Source organism: Cibotium barometz, chromosome 52, assembly GCF_041138505.1.
Source record: "Cibotium barometz isolate CiBa-2024 chromosome 52, ASM4113850v1, whole genome shotgun sequence".
NCBI lineage: Eukaryota > Viridiplantae > Streptophyta > Polypodiopsida > Cyatheales > Cibotiaceae > Cibotium > Cibotium barometz.
The window spans coordinates 18,983,754-18,998,287 of record NC_141097.1 but is presented as its reverse complement, the minus strand read 5'-3'; the positions used below and the strand labels follow the sequence as shown (position 1 = coordinate 18,998,287).

Genomic DNA, 14,534 nt, shown 5'->3' with positions numbered 1-14,534 from the left:
TTTCTATTCGGGTCATGTAATCTCTGTTAATGGTGTGAGGAATGATCCAGATAAGGTTTGTATGCTCCTAGAATGGCCAATTCCACAGATGCCAAGGCAAGTGAAATCATTTCTTGGTTTCAATAGCTTTATCGAGGCTTATGCTAGGATTGTTTCCCCCTAAAGGGACTAAGAAGCAAGAAGAGCAAGTTAAGTCCTTTGATGGTTTGAAGTGACAAGTTGGATCAATGCTTTATAGCACTAAAGGAGCTAGACACCTATGTTGCAGATCGTGGATCCTAATGAAACTTTGAAGTTGTATGGAGAGGAGTCAAAGTGATCTCTTCAGGCAAGAACTCTTGTATCTGGATCACATCATCTTGTTGATGTGATTTCTTCAAGCAAGAACTCTTGTATCTGTGTTACATCATCTTGCCAATAGTGTGAAGATTGATCTAGATAAGGTTAAAAAGGTCTTGGAATGACTAGCTCCAGAGGCGATTAGACTAGTGAAATCATTTTTGGGTCATCACAGCTTATGCCAAGATTACTATCCCTCTAACTTAGCTTTTAAAGGGAGTGAGAAGCAAGAAGGGCAAGTTAAGTTCTCTAATGGTTTGGAATGATAAGCTAGATTGGTGTTTTAGAGCACTAAAGGAACTAGTCACCTCAACACCTATGTTGCACATTGTGGATCCTAGTAAACCTTTTGTGGTTGGGTGCCAATGATTATGTAATAGGTGTTGCCCTATTTCCACGATGGGAGACCCATAGTCTTTGAAGCAAGAAGCTTTCTACGATATAGATCAGGTATCCTAGCCAAGAAAAGGAGCTTCTAGCCGTCATCCATGGGATGAAAATCTAGAGACACTATTTGTATGGTTCTGGATAGATCAGCACTCGTTGAAATATATTTGTGATCAACCTGACCACCTGAGGGATTAGGAAGGCTAGACGGCTTGACTCATGCAGGAGTTCGACTTTAAGATCTATTACTGTAAGGGGGCAACTATTCGGGTTGTCAAGCCCTTAGTAGGATCCGTGAGATCAATGCATCTCTTTTGCTGAGATAACGACTAACTTATATCTCTCTCTTAGTCGAGTTTGGCAATTGGTACAGGCCAGTCGGGCCCATATGAGATGCGGGTGTTCTAGAAACTCCAATGAGTGCTACTGAGAGAAAGATATTGGAAAAGCATTCCATTAGAGGTGGATTAAAGATTGCAAGGTTTGTGTGCCCAATGATCTAGATGTCCAAGCTTTGATATTGCATGCATACCATGACGCACCTAGTGCAAGGCACTCGGCCATGCATAGACCCTTAGCCTTGGTTGGCCATTATTTCTATTGGCAGCGTGCATGAAATCCTTTGTTGAGGAAGGATAGCATGTGTCAAGTCTAGATCTAGTACGCAAAATCCATGTTTTCGAGAAGTATTTGTGGACAATGCGAGAGATTGATGAGATGTATTGGCAAAGAAAAGAAGAAGGTGAAGCTCTCTATCTTTTCAAGAACGACAAGAAATTATGACCAGATTTTAAGAAGAATGAGAAGCTCAAATTCATACGAAGAACGACAAGCTCAATGGCGCCAAGAATTTAAAGAAAGTCAAGCCCACTTGGAAGCCATTTTGCAAAGACGGACTTCAACCACAAAAACCATAGGCAAATGCACAAAAGTGGAGAATTCACTAGAGGTTAAAACTTAGCATGAGGGAGTTTCTAAGGATATCACAAAGCTTTCAAGACCAAAAGTGATCAAGAGACGGTTTCCTCAAGTAAGGAGTGTAGGTCAATGAAAGCTCCTAAGGAGGTGCCAATGTTGGTGGTGGAAGAGTCAAACCAAGAGTTGACACAAGTAGCAAATTTCATCTCAAATAACCAGCATATTTCGAAGGAGACAGCAATGCCTACCATTCAAGTATGTCTCTCTAAATCCAATAGAGAGGAGGATGACACCAATGCCACAACAATTTTCGAGAAGAGACAAAAGAGCCCCATGTCAAAAGAGCATCCAATGACAAAGGAGCCAAAAGAAGAGCTAGCAATTCTAGTAAGTGTAGGTTCCAATGGAGACAACAGTGGCAAAGGACCCCAATAGTTGGAAGGTGATCCTATGGAAAGACCTACGTCAAGAAAGAAGAAAATGTGCATTGTTTGTTCCAAGTGCTCCAAGTTTAGAAAGAGGGGATGTCATGTGCACACCTTCCAATGCCTTCCAAACGATGCCACGTAGACATGATTAATTTTTGCAAACGCTTAGAAAGAAAAATTAGATGACGCATATGGGCAATTTGGAGAAGTTTTGGGAGTCTAAATAGTGCCCAAAGGTACCAAAGACATGGACCAACAATTGAGATACCTTTTGGCATATAGTTGGTCGGCTAAATATGACATTTTGGACAAGTCAACAAAAAGGTAAAACTGACCTAAATACAACTTGCTATCAAGATCCCTATAAAAAGGCAAGTCATGGATCATCTGTAGGCATTCAAAGATAAGAGGTTGAAGAGCCAAAAACAAGGGCAAGAGAGCCAAGACCAAGAACATGTAGCCACAAAATCTAGATCAACCAAGTACACAAGAGGACAATAAACACTTAGTTTATGCATAGCATTCAAGAGTCTCATTTGTGATTTGCAATCAATGTAATTACTCATTCATTCATTCATTCTTCTTCTCTCTACCATCATTGCGCACGTGACTAGTGTTATTTATTTTGCTTAGTGTTAGTTATTATTAATCACACTTCTGCATAGTTAGCATGTTACATTTGACACCTTGTCCGGACAAGTGGCTACGTCTGAAGCCCCCCTTAGTGCCAATCAATAGATGCCAATTTGGCAAAATAGACAAGCCCCTAGTCAAGCAATGAAGATTATCTGATAGCCATACAGTGAAGAGCAGGTCCTTTGTGTGCAAGGTGGCCAAGCTCACTCTGTTAATACCCCCAGTCCTTGATGTGACTGCAACAGTCTCAGCTACCTAGAAAATGCCCCCACAACCAAGTCTTCAAGTCACAAGGCCTTGACAGTTTAAAGCCTTCCCCAAAGTATCTAGGGGTGAAGTCCTATCATATGGACTAGATATGAGTGCTCATTACCTTTACTGTGATAAATGCATGCAAAAGATCTGTTAATGCCACACTCAATAATTCCTTTAAAAAGGCAGGTCAATGTTGAAGAAAGATGGTGCTTCCTATACACTTCCTGTAAACACCCCAACTCCACAAATTGCTCCGAGAACACTCAAAAGCTTGAAATCAAGAAGCATGACACACTTGACTAATAAACTGAAAATATGTTACGTATTTTCCCACCGAACGGTTGGGAACTGCATTAGATACAAAGACTCGATGAACATTAGTACATGGATCAAACCATGGAATCCAATTGTATGACTCATAAACCGTTATCAAACTCAGGATGGTTGGTGCCTTACAAATGCTCAAGCCCAGTTTACACAAAGCTATACTATGCATTCCAAGCTTACACATGCCTTCCTTAGCTGGGTCCTCCTTTCTTAAAGAACTTGCTGCCTTGCTGCCCAAAAGCCCAGTTTACATAAAGCTTTACCGTGCATTCCAAGCTTACACATGCCTTCCTTGGCTAGGTCCCCCTTTCTTGAAGAACTTGCTGCCTTGCTGCCCAATACCTGTCCCTGCAAGGCTCATGGAAAGAAGAGACTTAGCATCTGGGCGCCATTTGAGCTCCTTCAGCGTGCAAAATTGGAGAGCAAGAGCCGGGCTTATTTCGCAATCTTTGATATTGTTACAATAGACCACTCGCAGTGCTTGAAGCTCCTTGTATGCCAACACTACCGTCTCTAAGCCTGGTGTTGTCAGAGGCGAGCATCCCTCTAAAGAAAGAAGCTTCACACGCCTGCACACATGCAAATCATAATCATAACCTTGTTACAGGCCTGGTGTTGTAGACATTGAAATGCCTACAAAATGGTTGGTCCCTTTACCTGCAAGCAGCTGCTACGCAGAAAGTTTCATCGTCCAACCCCCAACAATCTTGGAGCTCAAGCTCTCTAATGTTCATGCTAACCATCATGAGAGCGTGAAACCCAGCTTCATCTCTCAGATCACATCTCACTAGCTGCAGACGCTCCAATGCCATGCAATGTCCAAGGTGCTCCAAAGGTCCAGGAACAGGGTCGATCTGCTTGCAATTCTCTAGCCGAAGAGTCTTGAGGCAGCTGCAGAACGAGAGGGCAGCAACCCATCCATCATAAAATCCATGATTGGAGAGTGTCAGCTCCTCCAACATCATACAACATTGACCAATGGCAGCTATCCCATCATAGCTTGCTTCACAGCCACTCAAATCCAGCTTCACAAGGCGGTTACAGCTCCGGGCTAGAATGGTAAGACCAATGTCAGTGAATGAGCAGCGATAAAAATCACTTACAGAGCCTACCAGTCGTACAATCTGCAGGTTTTTACAGGCTGAGACAGCACTTAGGGACTCATCAGTGCATTGCTGGAGCTCCAGCTCTTGGAGGGTGGGGCAATTCCGGGCTATATAAGAGAGTCCATGGTCGGAGCCATCATGGTTATCATGAATTAGATCTTGGTTTGTAGATTTCAAGCTGTTGTAAATTTCTCGTCTCTCACCACTTCTTCCATTGCACAAGGGATCACTCTCAGCTGGACTATTGTTGTAATCTTGCTTGAAATGTAAGTCTGAATGCATCAAGCTTGATGGTTTCTGACCATGTTTGCCATCAGAAGGAAGATCATTGGTAAGTACAGAGTAATCTGTGGCATGGCTAAAGGTGTTGATCTCTACACTGGCAGGCTTTCTAACATCAACAACACACAGCCTCTGCAGATCTGGGCAGGCGTCAGCTAGGATCTTCAGGCCCTTGTCAAGGGTAGAAGGGGGCAGTTGCTGATCTTGGATGAATTCCTCGATCGAGGGAGGATCAAAGGCATTGAGGTCGAGATGAACTGTAAGGCATCGGTGTGCGAAGAGGACATGGTTAGGGCTTTTGGGCACAGCAGAGAAGCAAGCCAGGGTGAGATCAATGTCTGCAAGGTTGGGAAACCTCCATGACATGCGCCCACTTTCTAAAAACTTCCAGTCCAGGACCTTGATGGCACGGCGAAGCAGTCCTTGCAGCCTCAGCCATCTCTTGCACACTTGAGAGCATGGATATGGAGAGAGGGGAAGAAGACCCAATATTCTTAGCACCACTTCATCACCCAGACACACTGTTAAATCCATGGCACCCCCGCCTGTTGCACCCTTCCATGGATCAATCTTATTACCCAATCCTTTCCTCTGCATAGCCCTGGCGTGCTGCTGCTGTTGGTGATGGAAGATTTGCAACATCTTCTTGCCCTCCACTGCATGTCCCTGCTGTTAAGAACCCTTAAAGCTACCTTTATTTCAGCAGCGCAAGCTTGAGAACAAGAAGAGAATTGAAAAGTGGGTCTCTGCAGAGAGACCCAAGTTACCCGTTGCAACTCAGAGTGGGTTTCTGTTAAGACCCAGACTACCCCTTCAAACCCAACTCAAAGTGGGTCAGTTGTTGAGACCCACATTACGCTTCAAGCCCGTGGGTCTGATGATGAGACATAAATCACCACTTCAAAATCTTTGCGAATCAAGCCCTATCATCTCAAGACGAGAGAGAGAGAGAGAGCAGACAAGAAATGGGTCTATGCCAAGGACACACTTTTCTCTGAGATAAAATATGGCAGCACAGTAACATGCAGAAGGGACTGATACATGAAGCAAGTACCAGAAGAATAGTAGCCAAAGGGCAAGTTCCAAAGAAAAATTGGTTACACCGACCTTAATGAGGGTGAAGTTTAAGGCAGCCAAATTGCTCATAAGGGATCTCTGCAAGTGAGCCAAGCACAGGATTCAGGAAGGAAATGGGTCTCTTTCTCTCTCTCTCTATCTAATCAGGCGGTAAAAGCAAGGCAATTGTGGTGTAACTCTCTAGATAAGCAACGTGCAAAACCTGACCAATTTTCTCTCACGGACGTGCTTGACCACAGCAGGTACTAGGCGGTAAACACAGAACAGAGCCCGGTTTCCTTGAGAGTTGAGACACGTTTGGGATAAAGAGAGACTACACAGGAGGCATGGAGAGCACCTTTCTGTCTCTCTCTCTCTCTCTCTTTCTCTCTCACACACAGACACCCACTCTCTCTCTCTCTCACACACACTCTCTCTCTCTACCACACACACACACCCCCACCACCCAATGATGGATGTATGCCAACTCACAATGATAGATGCGTGCGCCGTGCACTACCTAGATATCATGAAGAGGCGGTACCCACGGGAGGCCACCCTAGCCTAGCGAGGGCATCTGCTCACACATCATGACCATGACAAGCCACCCTGTACAAGACTCCATGTGTCTTTTCACAACCCCAACTCCCGAGACAACCCCCTTTTCCATCTTCTTCTTCTTCTTCTTCTTCTGGCTAACCGCCACTTGGAAGCTGCTGATGTGGCACTTCATGTCCCACCTTGTACATGTCACAACGGTAAACATCTCTTATTAGGCACGATTCACACGCGTCCAGCGGTTTCACATGGCAAAAGGTCAGTTGCTGCCCACACTCTCTTTAGGGGGCTTACACACCGCTTCCCTCTCATCGCCCCTTAGGAGGCAGGCTTGTGACTGAATTAAGAAAATATGAGGGCGATATTTTCATTTGCTTTGAGCACATTTTTGGATCTCCACAGGGGAAGGCGAATTGAATGGTACCTATATTGGTGGGTTGCACCAGACTCTCTCTGGAGAGAGTTAACTTTTTTGAACGATTGAGCACAATAAAGGGCTAGATGTGTGACACTTTTTAGCATACACATACACAAAATTCCAAGAATATACCTTTTTCGGAACATTATTGGGGTATGGTGTGTGTTGTAGTTGGAACCCGTCACGCTATAGGTCCATGTACCCTATTCCCTTGTTATGAGAAGGAACCCCCACCCCCCATACGCTCCCCTCCCTCAGACCACCCTCCTTAAAAAAAACGGTGTGTGTTGTAGTTGGAACCCGTCACGCTATAGGTCCATGTACCCTATTCCCTTGTTATGAGAAGGAAACCCCACCCCCCATACGCTCCCCTCCCTCAGACCACCCTCCTTAAAAAAAACTCTATTAGTTAACTAGTGAGACACAACAATTGGATCTTAAGGCTCAATCTATTTTCCTAGGACCTCTGGGCGGCTAGTCAATTGAGATCGAAAACCCATTCTTTTCACATGTTTAACTTTTTCCAATACAAACTCTGATGATGGAAGCATGGGAGCACGCATTTGGTGCAAAAGGGATTGGATAATTGAGATTGTGAGAATATTGATTGAGAAAGAGAGAGAGAGAGAGAGAGAGAGAGAGAGAGAGAGAGAGAGATTGAGATTGTGAGAATATTGATTGATTGATTGATTGAGAGAGAGAGAGAGAGAGAGAGAGAGAGAGAGAGAGAGAGAGAGAGAGAGAGGGAGATTGAGATTGTGAGAATATTGATTGATTGAGAGAGAGAGAGAGAGAGAGAGAGAGAGAGAGAGAGAGAGAGAGAGAGATGAAATTTAGGGTGGATAGACCCACCCCTAAATAAGGAGAGCCTTTGGACTACCTACCTGATCTTCAAGTGTTTACACATTTCTCCCTGCTCAAAGTTCTCCGCATCCTCCTTATGCCCATTCTTCCTTTGCTCGTGTGATAACAAACGGGGAAGGCACTTTTCAAGAATGAGCGGGGGAGATGTGTAAAAAATAAATAAATTGGAGAGTCACATGAGCAGGGGAGATGTGTAAAAGAATATTTATATTGGAGAGACACATAAGCAATTATGCCCTTTTTTCAACCAATCATCACATTAAAGTTGTCCCAAAAATTGAGCCTACCCAATGTGTAAACACATGTTGCAATGTGTAAACACATTAAAGTTGTCCCAAAAATTGAGCCGTGTAAACACATGTTGCAATAATGGGCAGGACTTTTATAGTCATCATTACATTTTTAAAAAGTTTCATCGCACCCACAAACTAAGCATCCAGAATTTGGGAAGGCTCTACTATGTCAAGGCTCTTAATTGCATGTAATGATTCTTTTTTTTTGCATTCCCATAAGTAACCACTTACACAGCTCTCAAAGTTTTTAAAGAAAATTGTAGCTAAGCCAATTATGGCACCATAGTCATTTTGAATGGCCAAGCTTGCTTGACCAGGGGGAATTTCCAATTATTGCAATTGAAAACTTCATGCCAATTTCATAACTTGTGCTTTGAAGATCAAAGATTTGTCCAAAAATATAAGACTTTCCTCCATGTGATGGGGAAAACTTTTTTCCCACATTTCTCATACATAGAATTTAAGGAATAACTTTTTCAAAAGGGCTCTCAAATTAGAAAGTAATGACTTTTTTTAAATAACCCTTTCTTTTACAAAGCTAAATATAATTACCCTTCTTGTAAAGGAAAATTCCCTTTCGAGAATATAACTTTCAAGTCAGATGGTATCCATGCCCCATTTAATAAACTCCTCTGTGTGGTGTAACTCGAATCCCACTTCTAGTTATTTGGAAAATCATTTACTTCTTTATATTATGATTGCAAATCACCATTTTAAATACAAGATTGAACTTAGTCTCATGTGATGTAGGCAAACCTCTAGCAAAGTTAGACAAAGCAAGTATCACTACTACAACCATACCATTTTTTTTCCTTTAAGTAGCAATAAACAAGAATCTCTCTCTCTCTCTCTCTCTCTCTCTCTCTCTCTCTCTCTCTCTCTCTCTCTCTCTCTCTCACACACACACACACACACGCACATTAAGAAGGGGCTTTGACTTCTTTTTGTGTGAAATGATCAAAAGTGAAACTTTTGATCATATAGTATGGCCATGTTTTTTTTCATAAATGACTTTCCAAAAGCCTTATAAATATTTTTGTAGGAAATCATAAAGATCACTAAGAAAGAAATCACTTGTGGTGTTTTTCCTTCCTAAGAACCATAAAAGTTGTGCACTTTTTTAAGTATTTCATGACTCTAGAATGACAACCACTTTGGAAGTTGAAATTTTGAAGTTTCTAGGTTTTTCCAAATAGAAGGAGAGCTAAAATTTCGAAGTTTCTAGATATTCCAAATAGAAGGAGAGTTAAAATTTTGAAGTTTCTAAGTATTCCAAATAGAAAAAGAAAGGTATGGATGTTTAGTTTGTAGGTGAGGTGAAAGGTACAATCTTTCTCATATTTATGACTTGCAAGTTGTAAGTTGTGAGTAGGACCCATCATTTTAGCACGGCACCTCCACAAAGGCACTAACACATGACGGTTTTCAACATTTGTGTTCTCGTACTACCAAAAGACCAAAGTTCAAGTATTGCACCATAAGACTCCATTCCTTGTGGTGGAAATAAGATATTCATATCGCTAGCTTTTGGATTTTCTTTTCTAAATATGCTATCGCAAGGATGATGATATTAAGCATATGATGCAAAGCTTACTTGGACCATGGATGTCATGCATTATAGAAAAGTATAGTGTTTATCAACATAATATTCTACATGGAAAATGTCCATTTAAGTGTGTGTGTGTGTGTGTGTGTGTGTGCACACGCGCATGCACATGTGCGTGTGTGCATGCATGCATGTGTGTGTGTGTGTGTGTGTGTGTGTGTGTGTGTGTGTGTGTGTGTGTGTGTGAGAGAGAGAGAGAGAGAGAGAGAGAGAGAGAGAGAAGAAGAAGAAGAAGAAGTGTGCCATATCATGATTTATATTTTAACCAACTTTAATGGTTTTCAAAATAGAAAAGCTACATTCAGCTACATGAACCACCATAAATTTATCAATTAATGGCTTCAAAGTATTATAAAATAATATCTGTTACATTACTTTTTAATTTTATTCTAAGTTGTATTGAACAAACTTATCTTTTAACACATCTTATGCATACTATCACATAATCCTATCCATGATAAGAATGCCAAATGTTTGCTCCATATAGCATGACCCTTTCATTAACTAATGAGCATTACTAAACATTTTGGAAGGTGAATGATAAAGTGAGGCACCCTTTTCCCTAGCCTAATGAGAATACCCCTATGTGTGTAAGGGTTCCCTTTATAGAAGCGTAGCTCATTTGATTAATCTTTATCCCCATTTATAACCTTAGTTATATTATTTTTATTTGTCTACACCATACTATTTTGAGTACTTGGAGAACATAATAATATATTTTTATTTGCCTATGCCATACTATTTGAGTACTCGCAGAAACATACTCAAAGTTCAAATATCCCAACGAAATATATTTTCAATGAGAAATAATACATGAAAATTGGCAAATGTTATTACTAACTAACTATCATTGAAGTTTTGGTGGCTTACATCCATGCAAAGACTAAAATTCATCCATTTGTTTCTCTATTGTGAGAATTTCTCAAGAATTGTATCTAGTATTTATATCTTGGAATCGTGCAAAATCAAATTAGAGAGAAAGTGGTAATGCTTATAGATGACATTAATGTCACCACTACTTTATAATAACCTTAAAGATGACATTAATGATGTCACCACTACTTCATAGTAACCTTATAGACAAAATGGATTTGTACGTAACAATTCACCCTTTTCCAAACACTTAATTTCAATTTTACTCTACACACCTAATGAATTACATATAAAGTGCTCAATATGAAAGCGCTATTCATGACATACACATAGTTATATTAAAGTTATTTTTATAGTTTTGATTCTTTTGTTAAGAGTGGAAAGTAATACATCTCAAATATTATGTAAGATTGGTTGCTTCAACACTACCTAGACTTTAAGAAAAATAATAAATAAAATTCATGTTTCTCACGTACATGTTTTTTTATTGAAAATAAAAATGCATAAAAATTTTAGAGAGAAATACTTTGAATACTTATTTCAAGAACTAGTTCATTGACACCACATGTATGAACCATAAAAATTTTGCATGCCTATTCACTCAAAAAAAAATCGCATTAATTAAGGGCGAAAAAAGATCGCATTAATTTACTAACGTTCTTACCTTAGTATTTTTTCGGTAGGTTTAGACCTTGGTTTCAATGGTTTGCAATAAAAAAATATTTTAAATTCAATGGTTTGCAATAAAAAAATTCTCTCTTGCACAAAAATTGAAAAGATAGACATTTTTCAAAAAGTTATTGCATATATTCATCAAAATTATTGCTTAGGATATGTACAAGGTTATTGCTTCGGGTATGTATAAGGCTAAAGTACTATTTACATTGCATCAAACAGTTTCTTTCTTGAAAGTCACATGAAAACAACATCTTTGATTGTCTTGCCAAGCATGGAACAAAGGCACATAGTCGGAGCTATCTAGAAAAGATCCATGATTCCCTTCTTTTAGACAACGAACCACCCTCTCCACAAAACAACACATCTTCGTCACTTTCAAGATTGATGGGGTTGCTTCTCGAATTGAGCTTCCCATCATCTTCTTCATTTGCTTCATTGCCAGCATCCACATCTGAATAATACATGTAATAACGAGGAGAATCCAAAAAGAAAATTTGATCAACATCAATCAGTTGAGTGAGATGCGGTAACTTCATCACTTTCCATGTTGTGGCCACTCTTTTTTTTCTCCATCCCATTTCCAGTTTTAGGGATCAACCAGTGGGCAGAGGGGTAGTACTTCCCCATACGCATCATGCACAAAAGTGTTAACTCCAATGTTGCCCCAAGCCTATTAGGAATGTAGTTATCCATTTACACATATGCTTGGTCAAATACATTCACTGGCGAGACAGAGAGACTTTGTTCTTTAAATCCCCAGCCCCATACAATGCAACAACTAAACAAATCAAACCAGACAAGCATTAATTAGCAATTAAACAACAACTAATAAAGGTTCTCGTCAAATCGAACCAGCAAACAGACCATCACAGACGACTCAACATGCGGACACTCTGACCATCTCACAGACGACTCAACATGCAGACACTCTAAGCAACACGCAGGAAGAAAGGAGCGACCCGCATCTCACCTCAGTAGTAGAGGAGGTGCACAGGAGACACCCACAATCGAGTCGCCCCATGCAACGTAGGAGCGAGGCACCCCCTAGAACTAAAGGACCAGCACGCATGAAGAAAGGAGCAGAGGACGCCCATGCAATGCAGGAGCGAGCACCCCCGCATGAAGAAAGGAGTAGCACCCCCTTAATTGCCACCTAGCCCCCATGCATGCACACTATCCCAAAACTTTCACACATGCTAAATCATATTTAACACCCATTTAGCCTTATAAACCTTACATTAATCAATCATTAAACAAGATTAGTAGGGTTCTCATCAAATCGAACCAGCAACTAACCACCAACAGTTAATCAGGGTTCTCATCAAATCGAACCAGCAACAACTAACCAACAGTTAATCAGGGTTCTCATCAAATCGAACCAGCAAAACAGACCATAATAGACGACTCAACACGCGGACGTTCTCAGCAACACGCAAGAAGAAAGGAGTGACCCGCATCTCACCTCAACACAGCAAAGGAGGTGCACAAGAGACGCCCACGATTGAGCTGCCCCATGCAACATGTAGCAGAGGAGGTGCATAGGACGCCCACGACCGAGCCGCCCATACACCCCCTTAATTGCCACCTAGCCCCATGCATGCACACTATCCCAAAAATTTCACACATGCTAAATCTTACCTAACACCCATTTATCCTTAAAAGCCTTAGGGACCCTTCGTATTAAAAAGGGAATATTCCATAGAAATTAATTAAAAAAAATGTTCTAGGGGGTCCTATTCACCCACATTCATGATACTAATGAGTCTTTTTCATTTCTTTGCAGGCAAATTAAAAAATAACAAGCTCTCTCTCTCTCTCTCTCTCTCTCTCTCTCTCTCTCTCTCTCTCTCTCAATTTCAAAAAGGAGATTGAGAGATACCTTAAAGATGTGGAGATCAAGGAGGAGGAGGAATGAGATATAGATGCATCTCATACACATACAATCTTATCAAAAGTGAATGAAGTGGAGGACATCCTCCGATATAAGGCCTTAGTAATATTAAGACAGAAGTCAAAATCCAAGTTAATAAAATGTCAAAAGGGAAGAGAAAAGCATAGGGAAACACTCTCACCTAAAACTAGAGGTTGGCTTTATGATGGATGCTTCAATGTGGACTTCAAGCTTGAGTAGCTACAAAAAGTGATTCTAGCCACACCAACACTCACTAGAGGTTGGCTTTACGATGCATGCTTCAATGTGGGCTTCAAGCTAGAGCAGCTATAAAAAGTGATTCTAGCCACACCAACACTCACATGGGATGTGAATGTCGAGAGTGCCATCACATAAAATCCAAAGAGGTGTTGTAAATTTTGATTCTAAAAAGGAGGAAGTCACAATTCTCAAATAGTCAAAATACTCAATGACACAAAGCTATGAATAGTTATGGACCTTCTCAAATAAGGTAGAATGAAGAGTGCAACTAGAGAAAAGGAGTAGCAAAATTGGGGGGTCAAAAGGCTTTGTAGGGAAACCTCTCAAATGGGAATTTTAATTTCTAATAAGAAATTTTGATTCCTAATTCCTATACAAATTAGTCATAGTTCCTCTCTCTCTCTCTCTCTCTCTCTCTCTCTCTCTCTCTCTCTCCCCTTATAATCTATAAGTGACCAAAAAATGATCTCATAATCTCTACTTTAAATGGTTTATTCTTTGTAGCTAGGTTTTGCCCTTGATTGACGTTAAAATTAATCTCTCTCTCTCTCTCTCTCTCTCTCTCTCTCTCTCTCTCTCTCTCTCTCTCTCTCTCAAATCTAAGTGACCAAAAGATGATCTCATAATCTCTACTTTACAATGATTTATGCTTTGTACTAGCCCCATAGGCCATGTTTTGCCCTCGTTTGATGTTAAATTCACTTCTCTCTCTCTCTCTCTCTCTCTCTCTCTCTCTCTCTCTCTCTCTCTCTCTCTCTCTCTCTCTCTCTCTCTCTCTCTCTCTCTCTCTCTCTCTCTCTCTCTCAGATTCAAAAACTTTATATTTGGTAAGATGGAATGGCACCTAGTCACATCACCAAAAACTTTATATTTGGTAAGATGGAATGGCACCTAGTCACATCACCAAAAACTTCAAAGCTTAATGATGCACCAAAAACTAGACAGTTTTACTTTATGGAACTTCTAAATTAAGCTATGGTTTGAGATGTATGTATAAAATTATGATTTCGAGGTCTCAATCAAAGAAAAAGAACAAATATTTTTAGATTAGTTATCTACACCCATTTAAGTCATTATACCATGTACTTTTACAATTGAGTACAAAATTTTTAGAGTAGATCAATTCAAATAATAAGGTCATTTGAGGATGAAGACATCACAAAAGTTATAGCTTACCTCCTAATCTAGTGAGATTTGGGTAAGAAAGTAATGAATAGTGATTAAGATAGTTTAAGTGTTAAGATCTTGTCACTTAGTATAACCTACATTGCCACTAGTCATAGCTCTTATCTCTTCTTTTTCCATTTCCATTTGATCCAACATTTTCTTGACACTTTTTATAACACTTGTTATGCCAC

General features: G+C 40.4%; 1 protein-coding gene across 1 annotated transcript; it reads right to left on the bottom strand.

Annotated features, from left to right (window-relative positions):
- Window positions 1-3,263: 3,263 nt before the first annotated feature.
- On the bottom strand, window positions 3,264-6,912 carry LOC147608913 (F-box protein At5g51370-like). Its single transcript, XM_086788814.1, has 2 exons — window positions 3,948-6,912; window positions 3,264-3,859 (listed from the first exon to the last, which is right to left on the bottom strand). Exons 1-2 carry the CDS (start codon window positions 5,318-5,320, stop codon window positions 3,568-3,570), a joined length of 1,665 nt encoding a protein of 554 aa, XP_086644940.1. The 5' UTR covers window positions 5,321-6,912; the 3' UTR covers window positions 3,264-3,567.
- Window positions 6,913-14,534: the final 7,622 nt, after the last annotated feature.